General features: G+C 38.5%; 1 protein-coding gene across 2 annotated transcripts in view; it reads left to right on the top strand.

Annotated features, from left to right (window-relative positions):
- Window positions 1–16,240, top strand: part of MAP3K20 (mitogen-activated protein kinase kinase kinase 20) — a 173,843-nt gene that overhangs the window by 94,548 nt on the left and 63,055 nt on the right. For both annotated transcript variants that reach the window (XM_029225330.1, XM_029225329.1), the window contains exons 6-9: window positions 1,436–1,464; window positions 1,583–1,720; window positions 7,748–7,834; window positions 13,294–13,368. In XM_029225330.1, coding sequence (XP_029081163.1) covers window positions 1,436–1,464; window positions 1,583–1,720; window positions 7,748–7,834; window positions 13,294–13,368 — 329 coding nt within the window. The remainder of the gene's footprint in view (window positions 1–1,435; window positions 1,465–1,582; window positions 1,721–7,747; window positions 7,835–13,293; window positions 13,369–16,240) is intronic.

The raw sequence follows: 16,240 nt of genomic DNA, 5'->3' as shown, positions 1-16,240 counted from the left end.
ATAACCTTTGCATGTTCCAATACACAGAAATAGCCTAAGGGTAAATTTGATACTATATATAATAAGCTGTACATTTTTTCAAATAAAAATATAAATATGGTTAATACTATATTCAGTTATTTAAAAAATACTTCTACTTTTTTTATCATAAGATTAATAAGTGTTCATTAAAAAAGTCTAACATTATAAATCTGTGTACTAAAATGTACTGTGTCCAAGTTGATCTTTTCATCTTCTGCCTACCCCCCAAAAAATTATTCCTTCATTCCCTTCTCAGTGAGTGACAATACCAGTTGCCTAATCCAGTAATCAAATAAAAAGGAATTACAGTTCGATTGCAGAGTTCCTGTTCTAACCATTATGCTGTGTGGCCTCTATTTTATTTCCTCTTTGAGTTCTCCTCCTCCTCCCCCATAGCCAATAATCCAAGCCCAGTTGATTCTGCTTCCTGTTTCTTGACTCGGTCCACTTCTCTCCCGTCCTTTGCCACAGCCTTAGTGCAGGCATCCTCATCTCTCTTGGACTACAACACTGGTGCACACAGTGATCTACTTACCTGTGTTCTGTTCCCCTCTGCACATTTGACCGTTTCATTCCTGCACTTAAAATCATTCATTGCCTTTCCATTTCTCACAAAGGCTCTTCTGGACCTGGGCTGTGCCTTTTCCTCTGCTCCTGACCTTTTGCACAAGCTCACTCTTCTGCTTAGAAAACTGCTTTCCTCCCCCAGGTCTCCTCTTTCTGGTTAGCATCGCATCATTTCTTCCAGGAAACTTCAGCCTCCTTACACTTTGACTTCTTAGACTGCTCTTTGGTCCTATGGCAGTCTCCATGCCTCTCATCATGGAACTTATCCCACTTTATTATAGATGTTTAACTGTCTTTACCATTAGACTGTAATCTCTACCAGAGCTGAGACAATGTCGGTCTTGCTCACCTTCCTCTGCTAGAACATAGTACATGGCCTTGCCCATAGTATATGCTCAACAAATATTTGTTAAATGAATGAATGTATGAATAAGTAAATAAATGAGTATTATCTCTGCCTTCAAGAAAAATTACTCTTCAGCTGGGAGGAAAAACCATATATACCATGAAGTAATAATGCTGATTATTCCTCAGTATCATGTTGACAGTCTAGTGGCAAAACCCAAGTAAAAATTTGGTTCTCTTGACTACTACTAATCTACGCCTTTCTTGCTGGACTTAATTTAAAACCAGTGTTTTGAAGCCTTTTTTAATCAGCACCTCATAGAATTAGTTTTTTATTTTTATTTTAATGTCAGCTCCTTTTTACAAAATCTTCAGTGCAGTAAATACTTTAATTTTACCTTTCATAATGCCATATGGAAGATAGAAATAGAAGTTTATAATATTTTTCAGTATAACTCAAATTAGATGAGTTTCATAATTTATCTTTTTTTTTTCCTTTTAGTTGTTATTGCTGCTGATGGGGTGTTGAAGGTAGGACTCTTTATTTTAATTTTTAAAAATTTCGTTAATTTCAGATGTAGGTTTTGTGACTGGTAATTCTTTTGTTAGTCAGTGAGTAAAAAGTTGATACTCGTTTCTCTTTTCTCAGATCTGCGATTTTGGTGCCTCTCGGTTCCACAACCACACAACGCACATGTCCTTGGTTGGGACTTTCCCGTGGATGGCTCCAGAAGTTATCCAGAGTCTCCCTGTGTCTGAAACTTGTGACACATATTCCTATGGTGTGGTGAGTTCATTTCTTATTTTTTGTTGCTAAAGGACATGCAAAAAGCAAACAACTTGCAGAAGCGGGGTATGACAATTTAACCCAGTTTTAAAACAATGATGCTGTTTCTGGTGGAATGCCCAGAGCAGTGGCAACAGAGAGAATATTTTCTAATTACTAGAAGGTTTACTTTGATCATTTTTATGCATCTGAGTTATTTTGTCCTGTGCTGAGAAGAAGCCAGTGCCATCTGCAAGAAGCAAATTTAGATGGAACCTAAAATAGTGTTGGGCCTGATGCCCTCCTGTGGAGAGTGCCTTCCTGGGTGGACATATGTCTGTAGAATATCTCTGCAAGTCAGTGGGTACAATGTGGAACAGGACTTCGTTGTCATGTGTTGCTCAGAAACCACCAATGGATCTGCCAAATGAGTTAATTAACAGGAAATGTCAACCATTTAACTGATTAGTGAATTTCTGGAGAATACAGAAGAAAATGTGCTTATCATCTAGCACATAGCCTTGCCCATGTCTGCTGCAATGGCTTTCTGAAGCATGAATCTAAGGTCTCACATAAGAATACCAGCAGAGCCACATAGTTACAAGAACAGAATAATGTGCCGGTGGGATGCTCAAGGAAGAGAGACCACAGGAATGAAGTGAAGGAGCAGAAGCTGCTAGAGGAGTTTTGAGATGGATCATTCTTGAGGAATAAGTTGTATCTGAATTAGCAGAGAGAAGGAAGTGGGGGCAATGGGGGAGGAGAGGCAGGGAGGGGAGAGTGGGCAGGGAGTTTCCTTGGTGGACGAAGGAATTTGTTGCCCTTTTTTGAGGATAAGTTTTTTATCCCTAAAAATGCTGTATTTCCTTTAAAAAGTCCAAAATAGTGTTTGGAACCCCTTGTCTTCGCCTCTCATCTCCTGATCATATTGCCTCTCTATTTTATAACTTCTTAAAAGGAGACTTTCATAATAATGGGGAAAAAGCAGTCTAACTGTAGACCAAATCAACATGCCTCTTCTTCCTGAACTTCTGTGTTTTCAACTGAAGGTGACAGCTGATAGCACAGGAAACCAACACTGTCAAACCCATTCCTTTTTCTTTAGAGTTCATCAGTCTCTAGGTAATTACTGCTAGCCTCAGTAAGTTCTGGGCTGGTTTCAGTTAGCTAGCTTTTTCTAAATCATTAGTACATCTTATGTATACCAAATTAATATAATAGCAGTTTTGTTGGCTATTGAAAAAAATCATTTCATGAATGAAATATATGTTTTTGATGAAAGGCTAGAATTGTAAAAGTTGGAAGACAGTAGTAGCATCAGGTTAAATACCTAATTTTCCTTAATTCTGTGTGCTTCTAATAATGAAGGCTATAACCTATTTTAGACAGTGATAAAATAATTCTTATCAAAAGAAAGGGAAAAAACCAAAAGTTCCTGAAGAAATATGTTCTAAAGCTGGTCCCGTATGTCAAAAGTTACTACGTTCTAACCATTCTACAAGTCATCTGCTGGGGAGTCTGAAAATGGGGAAATTTGTTGCGATTTAAGACTGTTTGTGAGATTATTTCCTCTTAATGAAGTTATGTTCCGCATTTTTTTTTTTTTTTTTTTTGCGGTACACGGGCCTCTCACTGTTGTGGCCTCTCCCGTTGCAGAGCACAGGCTCCAGACGCGCAGGCTCAGCGGCCATGGCTCACGGGCCCAGCCGCTCCGCGGCATGTGGGATCTTCCCGGACCGGGGCACGAACCCGTGTCCCCTGCATCGGCAGGTGGACTCTCAACCACTGCGCCACCAGGGAAGCCCTATGTTCCTCACTTTTAAGCAAAAATCTATTTATTGTGTCAGGCACTGTGCTAGACACCAACTTAGGGCAATTTACATTTTACTTTGCCTGCTCCTTGGGACCAGTGTCTCATTTTATCCTGTGGAAACAGGAGCCAGCAAACTTTTTCTATAAAGGCCAGATAGTAAATATTTTAGACTACGAGGACCACTTACAATCTCTGTTGCATATTCTTTTGTTTTTTACAACTCTTTAAAACCGGTGAAACCACTCTGCCATCTGTAGCGGACTGACATTTGAGACCCCTGTGGAACCCTCTTATTCAAGATTGGAAGACAAGCCACATGGCTGAAGAACGGTTCCTAGTATTTTGATAAGGAACCACAATTCTCACTCTGTCCCATTGCATGTTAGTTTTAAAACAGGGGCTACTCTTTTGCTATCTTAAAGAGAGGGGTTTACTCAGAATGCTGGTTATTCTTACCCCATAGCTGCATCAGCAGAATTCCATTCAGAAAAGTGCACATGTGCTCATTTAATTATAAATGACAAATCAGGATTTTATTTAATTCTGACCCCTTCCCATAGTACTGTCAATTAACACCATTAGTGAAAGAAAAAGTACAAGGTATGCTTTACTGAGCCTTTTTGTTTAAACAATCCGTTTTTTTTTTTTTTAATGAAAATAGCGTTACATGTCCCTAAAAGAGCAGTAGAGGACAGCTATTAAGGTAGGGGCCATGTTAGCTGTAGAAGTTTATAGTGCATAAACCTTGAAAATTATATCTATCTAGGAGAGCAATGCGGGCATTTAGAATTTTTGATGTCCTTTCAAAACAGGTGAGTAACCAGAACTCCTTTGTCAGTAGGTGCATCTGTTTGCAGAACACATACCAGGGTTCATTAAAAAGCCTGCTCCATTAATTGAGCTCCCAGCCACAGAGCAGTCACATGCAGGTGAATAAGAACATAAAAAACAGTTGTCCCTTTTTTGAAACCCATCCCCCAAACCCCAATATATGTTTGCTTTTTATTTTTCTTTCTCAGACTTGCTGTAAGAATTTAGCCCTTCATAGTCTCAAAGTCCCTAGCCCTCCCCAGTTTAATTAACCTCTGTTTCTTCTTAACACATGAGGAGACTAGCCAGCCTTGTATAGCCCTGAAATAAACGTGCTGGTGAAATGCCAGAAATGGATCTTGTGATCCTTGCTTCTGCGCTGGTATTCGCTAGGCAGGGAATTGTTTCTGTTTTATAAGGCAGTAGGTTTTTTCTACCCCCTTCTGGTGACTTCTCTTGAAGGACTAATCCAGGAGTGTTTAGGATATTATCCACGAAAAAGAAAAGACTTCAGGAGAGCCAAAATCATTGAAGAATTAGCCTTCTGAGAACTCAAGACCTAGCCACTCTTTAAAAACAAAGCTCTCCTAATGCCAATGAAGAAAGGATTACCTTCTCAGAAGCTTCTCAGCCAAAACCAGCTTTGAAAATAGAGTAGCTTAAGAGCGAGCATCACTGCCTCACTTGTCTCTGAGCCCTGTTCCAGAACCAGCCCGGCTCAGGTAATGGCTTTCCATTGTTTGTAAAAGAAAAGGCAGGAAAAGTACACAGCCTTGTCCAAGTTTCTCTTCTGTAAACTGAAAATAGAAATTTCCCTTGTGAACCCAGTTTAAACATGGGGATGTCTCAATATAAAATGAGTTGGAAAATATTTTTAAGGTGAAAGATCACAATAATGTTTGGCCTGCATTTTCCATAACTGATATTTTCGGTCACAGTTTAATATACTTTTTGACCTCTAAGTGACTTCCTCCACAAAGTTACATTTTTTGTGCCACATGTCATTTTGTTCAGTAGAAAAAGCTGTTGTCCTATCTCATACCACCTACTTTTTTGAAACATTTCTGAATGGTGAATAAATAATAGGAAATCTTGAGATGTGCTGATCCTGGAATTAAACTAAAGACCTCATTTGGGCTTCAGGACCCAGTGATTAAGGACACCATCCCCACCATTCTTGCCAGTTTCACATCCATCAAGTGGCTCCCTCAGCTGTGGTAGCTCTTTAGAGACACAGAGAGGGAGTAGAATGAAACTATCTTATCTTTTCCAGGATTAGAACCCTCGGAGAAATATAACTCGGGTCTTATTAGATTTTTGGACACTTTCCAACTGAATATTTTGGGATAAAGAATGACATAAATCTTTTTCTGGTGTCACTCCCCAGGCTCTTGGTTCTGCATCTTACCCCACAAAACCCAGGCCGCCTTTGTGCATATGTGTGCGCATGTGCAGGCAGGCCCGACTCCAGAAGGAGGGGTGCAAGGCTGCTTATCCAGACGTTTTGGGGGTCCAGGGCATCAGATTTATTTGAGGCAGTCATTCTTCCCATTCTCCTTAGGAATGCCAAATCCATTCACTTACTTGCCCTTCATACGCCTTCCCCTCCCCAATCCCACCACCGGGAGGGTGGTAATTGCAACAAACTGAGGGGCTTCATTTCCTGCTCAGCCCTCTTGCTGCCTCTGTCCCCCACCCCAGCCCCGTGCCGCCCTGTGTCAGGTTACCACACACCTGTTCTAGTTCTCACCCTTTCTTTACATTCAGTGTTTGCTGGAATCATCCCCTTCTGGGATGCCCCTTACCTTTTCCTAAGCACTTCTGTGACTCAAATAGAATTATTCAGTAGCTCTTCTAAAGAAGTACCTGACACACTTGATTAAAAGCCCAAAGAGGTTTCCGTGAATTTCTTTTCCTCCTGCTTGAGCAGCGTCTGCCAGTTTCCCTGATTTTGCTGCTAATTATCTTCGTATTAGCCAGAATTCATTTAACATGTTATGGCTCCAATAAGACCGAGCGCTGGCTGAGGAAATAGTGGATATTGGATTCCCTTGAATAGTGTATATATCCTCAATCTACATTCTTATTTAGAAATGGGTTTTTGTTTTTAGAACAACAGAAGTGTAAATCAGAGGTGCTGAATTTGCTTCTGCCATGGCTCCATACCGAAAGTAGGGCCCGCTGCATTCTCTCTTATACTGTAGCTCTTCCCTCTCTACAATTACATGTGGTCAAGACCTTGACCTTTAGGGGTGAGACAGCAAATTCATATTCTAGCTCTGCCACCTGGTAACTCAGTGCCTTTGGGCAAGTTTATTTAACTTCCTTAAGCCTTAGTTTCCTCATCTATACAATGAGAATGATACCTCTCTGATGGGATTGAGATTAATCATGATAACATACCAAAAGGGTTTAACAGAGTAACTGGAACATAATCACTCAATAAATGATAGTGGTTGTTATTATTACGATTATCATTGAAAAAATTATAATTGTTTTTGCACTTCACAAAAGCATTGGTAGATTCAAATCTTAATACTCATGTGTATAAATAGAGAAAGAAACTGAATGTAAAAATCTCCATTACTCAGAGTTTAAAGAGAATACAAAATCATTGGCTGTTTTCAGCATTTCCAGCGTCAGTTTGCTTCAGTACAAATTTATTAATCCTGCTAATCTCAAGGATTGCAGAGAGATAACACAAACATAAATTTGCACACGCATGAACGCATACACAGCCTATATATATGTATATATATAAGGCGTTTATTACATTTTAGAATATAGTATAATAAATTATGTGGTAGGTGGAGGAAAATGAATCCTTTAGACTGACTCATTTTGAGAGAGATTTCTCCAAAGCACAAAATCTAAATGTTACAGTTTGGCGAGTACCTGCCATTGTGGAGTAAGTGGTTTAGCCAGTGATTTGGATTTGGCCCTCGATTTTTTTTTTTTTTTTATGAGACCATTATTGAACCTTTGAAAATATGGTTGAATTCCCAGTTATTATCTTATAGAGCAGTTTATCAGAGATTGAAGGTGCAAAAGAGTTTTGACCAACAAAATATAAAGTCTAGTTTGTGGTGTTACATGAGAATTCTGTTAATTTACAAGATAAAGTTAAATCACTGAGGCCCACTGGTTTCATAAACTTTTAAGCCTGGCTCTAGACATTCTAATTCCTAAACCAGATTTTTTGTTTTTAATATAAAAAAAGAACAGCAACAACAACAACTAAAAAATATATATATATATAAAATATATGGAAGAAGTCCTCTGCATGAATATATACATTTTGCCCAAGTTTCTACAGATGGAGTTGGTTGTGCCTGGTAACTGGATACAGTTAAATGTTAAAGTTTCAGTAATATACCAAAAATATGAAGTACAAGAATAAAAATTCCATTTTCTTTTTGTTCCAGGTTCTCTGGGAGATGCTAACAAGGGAGGCCCCCTTTAAAGGTCTGGAAGGATTACAAGTAGCTTGGCTTGTAGTGGAAAAAAACGAGGTAAGACTGCGATCCTCCATTCAGGTACATAGATCAGAAAACAGTATTGGGGTTTTGCAAAAGACTTTTTCATCTTCTTCAAATTGAAAGTAAGTTCACGCTTATGGAAAGATTAGCAGTAGGAGCTAACACAAAGGGTCAAAGTGATGTTATTCCTCATGAATGGACCCTTTACATCTAATTGTTGCAGCTTCACGTCGTGATGCTGTAGATCAAAAATTGTACAAGTACTGTACTAGTTTCTCAGTCTCAATTGTAAAACCTAGGGGTTTGTTCTTAGTGATGAAAGAAGCCATTGCGTCCAAGGTAGGGGAACAGTTTTAACTCCATCTCCTGCGTTTAGGACATCTTTTTTACTGTCCGGGAGTTGGTATATCTGTAAGAGACCTTCAGCTACTTCAACTTACCTCTCCCAGCAGGAGTCACTATAGTACAAGAAACTGTCGCTTAGATGAGAATTTCAAAAATAAAAGAAGAAAAAATAGTTTCAAAAAAGGGAAAAATTACAGTTTTGCCACCTACGTTGAACACTACATTGAAGATGAGCTCCTCACTGGAATTGGCGAGGCAGTGGCATAACTGTTCCCTTCTTCATGCAGAGCCTTTCCATTTCAAAAGAACTTCAGTGGCGTAAACACCGTTTGTGCTGTGTCCCCAGCCTCGCTTTTCTTCTTCCCACAAATTGAGGCTTTCCGTTAGTTGGACCCATGAGCCAACATCAGAGAACATGGTACATTCATATCAAAGACAGCAAATACATTTTGAAAGGTTTAAAATTGTGACTGAAACGCACAGCCATGGAAATTCTCAGCATAAGGATGAAGCATCCATTATCAAGGTATTATGAGAAGTTAGATCAAGTAATGGAAGCATGCAGTTGTCTTTGCAAGGCTGCAAAACAACTTTATTTCACAAAACTTCTTCATTTCCACATCTTATCTGTGCCCTTCACAAAAGGGAAGGGTGCAGGCTTAGGGTAAAATAATTTGCAAAACGGTGAATATGTAGCAATATTCCCTTTTTAACGCTTTAAAAGAATTAGATTGATCCGCTCCCCACGTGAGTGCAGGAGCAAACTAGATCAATCAAAAAGCTGCTATTGACTGAGAGAAACCAAGTTTCCATATTTTAGATCACATAATTCATGGTTACCTTATTAATTTGTCCTCCTGAGCCATTGAGAATGGATGAAATGTTCATGATAGCTGAACTTGATGGGAGAGAGCTGCCAATTTAAGAAAAATAAAAAGATGTTATATTCAAGAATGTGTCTTACTCATTGTTTCACAGAGGCTGTTCTGTTTTAATTAAATGGGATGGTTATTCCTGGTGTGCTATTAAATCAGACCTCACACACAAGGTAACTGATTATCTCATGGTATGAGAACCCACTTGATTCTGTTCAGTTTCTTTTGCCAGTGAGATGATTAGACGTGTAGTTCTGGGTTGACAAATAGAGTGAAGAAGATTATTGACCTTCTGTTGACTTTGGAGCAGAACACTCAATGTCATTTTTTCCCTCTGTATCGTTTCAAGATAAACTAGGAGGAAATTTTTTTTAAAAGCTGACTGGACCCTCCAAATATGTATAAGACAGACTAACTAATATTTTAAAATATTTCATTTAAAGGAGGGCAGAAAAGGTGTGAATCTAAAGCACTTTAAAAACAAAGAGAAAAATGAATTTAGAAGCTGCCTTTGAGTAGCTGACTTGAGGGTTGAGAGTCCCCCATAAATAACCTTCAGAATCTCCTCAGCAGGCTACATGAGGAGGCCGTCTCCCCCTTTCTCCCCAGGAATCCCCTAAAGTAGAGTGTCCGTGGTGTGATCTCATGATCAGCTAATAACAGATGGAGACTCTTCAAATGCCTCGCATACTATATTTATTAAATGAAATAGTCATTTGAAAGAAATCCACACGGTGAAGTAATTTTTCTCAACTTTATAATGAACCTAATGAAAATTGGGTATTAACAAGGATATTTGTTTGTCTGTTCTCATTCTGCATATTTATTTCATTTATCAGAATATGGAAATTAAGTTGAAATGTAGTTTCCATTGTCATCATTCAAGAAAATGTCTTCATTCTACCTCATAAATGGAGGCACTTATTACCAAAACAAATTCTGTTGAGATAGCATTAAAATAATTCCCAAGGATTTATTTTATTTTACAATAAAATTGAGACTTTGACTTAAATACAATTTGTAAAAATCCCTTCAAATTCCAGTTATTTTATTTTAGTTATTTTTACTCTGGAATACCTTGCGCTATTGAGTTGAAAAGAGAAAGCTATAGTTTTTTTTAAGAGGCCTCATTGAAATAAAGGATGACATGTTTAAACTTTCAGAGAGACATTTTAAATGTGAGCTAGTCACACTAGAATGCTAGTCATCCTAGACTCATAGGAAGCTGCAAAAATATTACAAAGAATTCTGTGTACCCTTCACCCTGCTTCCCCCACTGGTGAGACATAGGTATAGTATAGTATGAAAACCAGAAAATTGACACTGATACATTACTGTTAACCAGACTCTAGACCTTATTTGGTTTCACCATTTAGGATTACTTTTTGCATCTATAGGAAGATCGATACTTTCTAAAAATTATATCTGAAGACCTTTAATTCCAAACCCTTAATAATGAAATAAGGTCTTCAATCATTTTTCCTATTATTAAATCCTATTGAAACTAGAATCCATAAAACACTGTTAAACTTTACAAAGCAAACAGTGGACTCATAGAAAGCATGAAATTAAGAGGGTATTACTAATAAATTTTAAAAACCTTACAGATGTGTCTATCTGCCTTTGTAATTTCCATAAAACTCAATTAGTAGTCATTCAGAGTGTTCTGGCATTATAATTCCTATCTTTATAAATGCTTAAATATGTTTTATTCTAAGTAGCAAAATTACTATTCTTTGTTAACATAGAAATCCTCAAAAACTTAATCCATTGTTCTTGACTACACTTTAAAAAAAGATAATGAACTTGACTTAAAAAATAATTATTGCATCTTACGTTGAAAATGGTGCAAAAAAGAATATGATCTTTTTAAAAAATATCATGCCTAATTTAGTGATTAGGAAATATTTTAATTTTAAATTTGAAACTGTTTTACTTTAAAATATTTAAGTTTTAAGTAGTGTTGCAAACCTGGTGCTAATATCTGGTTATTTCAGGATGTTTTAATGAATTAGGAATGCCCACAGTTATGTAATCAGGACTTAAATATTTTAGATTCTCTTTTAAAGTACTTTTTAGTGTACCAAAATAATCCGTTACATGAAGTGTCTGAGTCTAGATTTAACTGATCTTTGACCATCTCAGATAATTTAAAATAATTATGTCTCCTTTTATAATGTCTTACATGTGGTATCTAAAAAGTTTGTCAGTAAGAAAAGATCAACATCCATATTCAGCCAGTTCACATTTCAGTTCTTGGGAAAATGTTGTGCTAAAGTTATGTTGAAAATGTTACCTTTTATGAAAACTTATTTTTCATTACACATGGAGTACATTCAGTCACATAATTGCAGTCACTGTTTTTATTAGTTGCCATCCCCAACCATCTTACTTTTTTTTTTAAGTAAACACATGATTTTCCTTTTGACCTTCATCAAAAGGTTTCCAGTTTGCATTACAGTAAAATAATAGTACCATTTACTACATCTTGCTCTATTCTATGAAATCACAAGACCAGAAGTTGAAAAATGCTTAGTGTAGCCTCTAAGTTGGAGAGTTGTTTTTTTGTTTTTTTACTTTGCTTTAAAGTTTTATTTTTTTTGGTTTATTTTTATTTTAATTCCAAATATAGATTGTCTGTTTTCTTGCCAAGGCAACTGTTTTTCTAGTTTTATACGTAGCCTCCCCCAAATCCAACTAAATTGTTTTGTTTTTTATTTGCAAAACTTCTTGGCAAAAAATACTGTGAAATAAATCTTCTTAGTAAAGAGGTTCTCAGCTCTATCACATCCAATGCTCTCTTTATAACAACTATGTTAATGCTTCGTCTTCTTCCCTGAAATGAAATTCGGAGGTAGTACAACATTGTATTTTAAGTCAACATGATGCTCTAAATGTAATATAAGGAAGAAGTAAATATGTATTGCAATGTGTAAATGCTCAGGCATAACAACAGTAGAGGTGATGATGGAAGTTTTAGATGCTTCCACCTATGGATAAATAGAATTCAACAGCTACAAATGCAGAGTAGAAATGGGTTGTATTAATGATTCCAGTACCATGAGCAACACTGTTGTAGGCAACATTTTCCCAAAATCTTGGTAAGGTTATGAATAATGCAAAAATCAATCTGCCCTTGATTTATTTTATTTAGTAGTTGCATTCATAGAATGTTCAGTGTATTTTTAAAATATCTTTAAAAATACTCTATTTATAAATCAGATTCTAAGGCTCAGAAAATTATAAGCCTCATTGTTTTCTTGTTTTATTCACATGAATGCACCTGGGGCATTTGAAGTTTGGTGGAATGCAGGAGAATTTTTAATCAGGGCTTTACTATATATCGAAAGATGGCCAGCATCCTTGACCTGCTCCAGGTGCAACCCTCCAGACTTTAAAACAAAAATGTCTCTGTAGGGCTTCCCTGGTGGCGCAGTGGTTGAGAGTCCGCCTGCCGATGCAGGGGACACGGGTTCGTGCCCCGGTCCGGGAAGATCCCACATGCCGCGGAGTGGCTGGGCCCGTGAGCCATGGCTGCTGAGCCTGCGCGTCCGGATCCTGTGCTCCGCAGTGGGGCAAACAAACAAACAAACAAACAAACAAAAATGTCTCTGTAGATCTGTGAACTGCCCCTGGGGGCATTACATGTCCTGTGAGAACCACTGCTGTACAATGTTAGAACAAGACTAATCCTCACATAATCTGTTCTATCAAGTCCTTATAATTTGTGCATTTGACCAAAACTAAGCCATGAGTCATCCATTCAGAATGTCTCATTTGCTGCTGAGAGAATGCACACTTCTTTAAAATTATCTCTGTGCTCAAGATGTTTTCAGAAGTTGTACACTATTGCCAAAGCTGAACTGTTTTCCTAGTTACCTGGCCTGTTTGCATATCTCATAGTTGTCTATAAAAATACAGTGATAGATGTGTGGTTTAGATTTAGTATTTAAGTTCCAACTGGCCCCTCTCGTACTGGTTTCTTTTAGACTTGATTCTATATTTTGTTGCACTTGTTGTGCTGAACCCTATTTCTTCATCCACTGTGATTCCTCTTTGGAGGAAAACGGTAAAGTGTCTTTAGAGATTAGATGCTATGAACCTAAATGTAAATTCTCACCAGTCACATATTAATCAATGCAAGTTTTAAATTTTATGTCTTGTTTATGCTACTAAATTAACTCTTTTATACCTTTCAATTAGAATTTCCTTCCTTTAGTGAGAAAATCCTTGTGTTTTGTTTTGATTTATTTTTTTCTTTCCCTGTTACAGAGATTAACCATTCCAAGCAGTTGCCCGAAGAGTTTTGCTGAACTGTTACATCAGTGTTGGGAAGCTGATGCCAAGGTACACACACACACACACACACACACACATATATATATATTTTGTTGTTGTTGTTGTTGTTCTGAAATTTCACTTGTTTGTTTGGCTTTGACTTTTTAAAACTTGGGGTAATAAAATTCATTACAAAGCAAAACTGGGTTGCTGTTCTTCCGAGCCCCAGATTGACTGTGAAGGCTTTCTGTTGACATCTACTTGTCTTGATCCCTAGAAATCATTACTGGGTCTTTCTTACAGCACTCTGGCATTCTTGAGTCAATAAAAAAGAATTTTGTTACCTTGTTTTTAATCTTTAATAGTAACTGTTGCACCTCCATGTTATACAGATGCTAGCACACGGTGCTTATTGTAAGCCAGGAACTGTTCCAAGCACTTTATGTATGTTAACTCATTTATTCCTCAGAATATCTCTGTGAACTAGGTAGTGTTATTATCCTCATTTTACACATGAACACAGAGGTTAATTAGTGAGCTCAAGACCACACAGCTAGTAAGTGGTGGAGCTGGAGGATGAAGCCAAACCAGCCGACATAAGTCCCTGTGCTTAACCACTACACCATATTGCCTTTCTAGCCAAACACCAGGCAAAGGTAGCACTTCTAGAGAATCTTGATACACACTCCCTGTGGAGTTTCAGTGATGTTTTTTAAGCTATCACAATAGAGTTGGAGAAATTCCAAAAATTAAGGCTTTCATGTGGTTATCCCATTCGAGCATGAATGGCTCATTTCCTTTCCCCGCAAAGATCTGTTTAAAAGACTCTTACAGGGCTTCCCTGGTGGCGCAGTGGTTGAGAGTCCACCTGCCAATGCAGGGGACACGGGTTCGTGCCCCGGTCCGGGAAGATCCCACGTGCTGCGGAGCGGCTGGGCCCGTGAGCCGTGGCCGCTGAGCCTGCGCGTCCGGAGCCTGAGCTCCGCAACGGGAGAGGCCACAACAGTGAGAGGCCCGCGTACCGCAAAAAAAAAAAAAGACTCTTACATACATACAGAAATGTTTATAGGTAAAATGACAGGCGAGTCTCAGATTTGCTTCAAAATAAAGTGAAGGGAAATGGATGATGGTATAGATTAAATACCGTCATCCATGATAATTTTTGAAGTGATAGGTATATAGAGGGTCATTATATTGTTCTCTGTACTTTCTCGTATGTTTGGAATTTTCCATAATAAAAAGATAAAAATTAAAAAGATCCTCACAGATTAAATATTGGAATAAGAGAGAGACACTCAAGGGACTTCCCTGGTAGTCCATTGGGTAAGACACTGCGTGCCCAATACAGGGTGCCAGGGTTCGATCCCTGGTCGGGGAACTAGATCCCGCATGTGTGCTGCAACTAAGAGTCCGCATGCCGCAACTAAAAGATCCCGCATGCCGCAACTAAGGATCCTACGTGCTGCAACGAAGGTCCCTCGTGCTGCAACCAAGACCCAGTGTAGCCAAAAATAAATAAATAAATATTTTTAAAATAATAATAATAGGGGGCTTCCCTGGTGGTGCAGTGGTTAAGAATCCGCCTGCAAATGCAGGGGACACGGGTTCAAGCCCTGGTCCAGGAAGATCCCACATGCTGCGGAGCAACTAAGCCCTTGTGCCACAACTACTGAGGCTGCACTCTACAGCCTGCGAGCCACAACTACTGAGCCCACGTGCCACAACTACTGAAACCCGTGTGCCTAGAGCCTATGCTCTGCAATGAGAGAAGCCACAATGAGAATCCTACGCACCACAACGAAGAGTAGCCCCCGCTCACTTCATCTAGAGAAAGCCCGCGTGCAGCAACAAAGACCCAACGCAGCCAAAAATAATTAATTAATTAAAATAATAATAATAAAAGAGATACTCTCAAGAACTAAAATTTTATAGTTCAAATTTGTCCGGTTTTTCATGGAAATAGGTGTATTACAAACTGACCTTTTAAATAGAGATCTAAAAAGAAAGATTTAAGAATGGAATTTCTCCCTTAATTTAAATGCAGTTCCTGTATGACCCCCAAGAAGAATGAATGATGGTAACATATACAGCAGTTCCTCGGTATGGGGTGGGGGGTGGGGGGGATAGTTGGTTCCAGGACCCCAGTGGAATCCACGGATGCTCAAGTCCCGTATATCAAATGGCGTCGTTGAGTCAGGAACCCCCCGACCGTCCTCGGGTTCAATAGCCTGTTCGAACTTGGGTTGATTGAATTCACCAATACGGAAACGTGCGTTTTGTCTAGTGGGAGTAACTCGTAGCACTTGGTGAGTATGGGGATTGTGTTAGTGTCAGGCAGAATTCATGCTGAATCGTGAGTAGTGGTTTTCAGCACACTGCTCCACACCACAAGCGAGAACAGCCGAGCACCAAACACAGTAGTGCAGCCAGTAGCACAGCAAGGGACACGGACCGGAGAGGCCCCTCTGCCCCACGTGCTCCCTGTTGGCTGGGATGAGCGGTGCTTTGTCTTGGAAGAGTTTGTTGCTGGTTCTCCCCAGCCTTGTGCGTTTCACCTTTGGCCTGGTGAACCAGCAGCCTCCATCTGCTTTCACTCCCGTTCATCAAACTACCCTCACCCTTTTTTAAAGAGTCCTACATTTATTTAGTATTGTTTTTTATTAAGGAATTTAACAGTTTTTAAACTGTTAGTATTTTTATTTAGGTTTATTATTGTTTCATTAGTTTTTTTATGACAAAGTTGATAGGTTTTGAATGGTCTGTCCTGCCCCTGTGTAGGCCTTATTTTAGTGTGTGATTTTTTAGAATATGGGGATTTTTAAGCATTAAGAGAAATGCCTGCACTTTGCAACTAATCCAGTGGAAACTGTAAGTGGCTATTTGCAAGCTTTCTGTAGAACATTTATTTTATACTATTAAAATACTACCCTTTTCATACTCT

This window comes from Monodon monoceros, unplaced genomic scaffold, assembly GCF_005190385.1.
Source record: "Monodon monoceros isolate NGI ecotype Baffin Bay Population unplaced genomic scaffold, NGI_Narwhal_1 Super_Scaffold_16, whole genome shotgun sequence".
In the NCBI taxonomy this organism is placed as follows: Eukaryota; Metazoa; Chordata; class Mammalia; order Artiodactyla; family Monodontidae; genus Monodon; species Monodon monoceros.
Note: the sequence above shows the minus strand (reverse complement) of the source record. Positions and strands in the feature narration are given on the sequence as shown.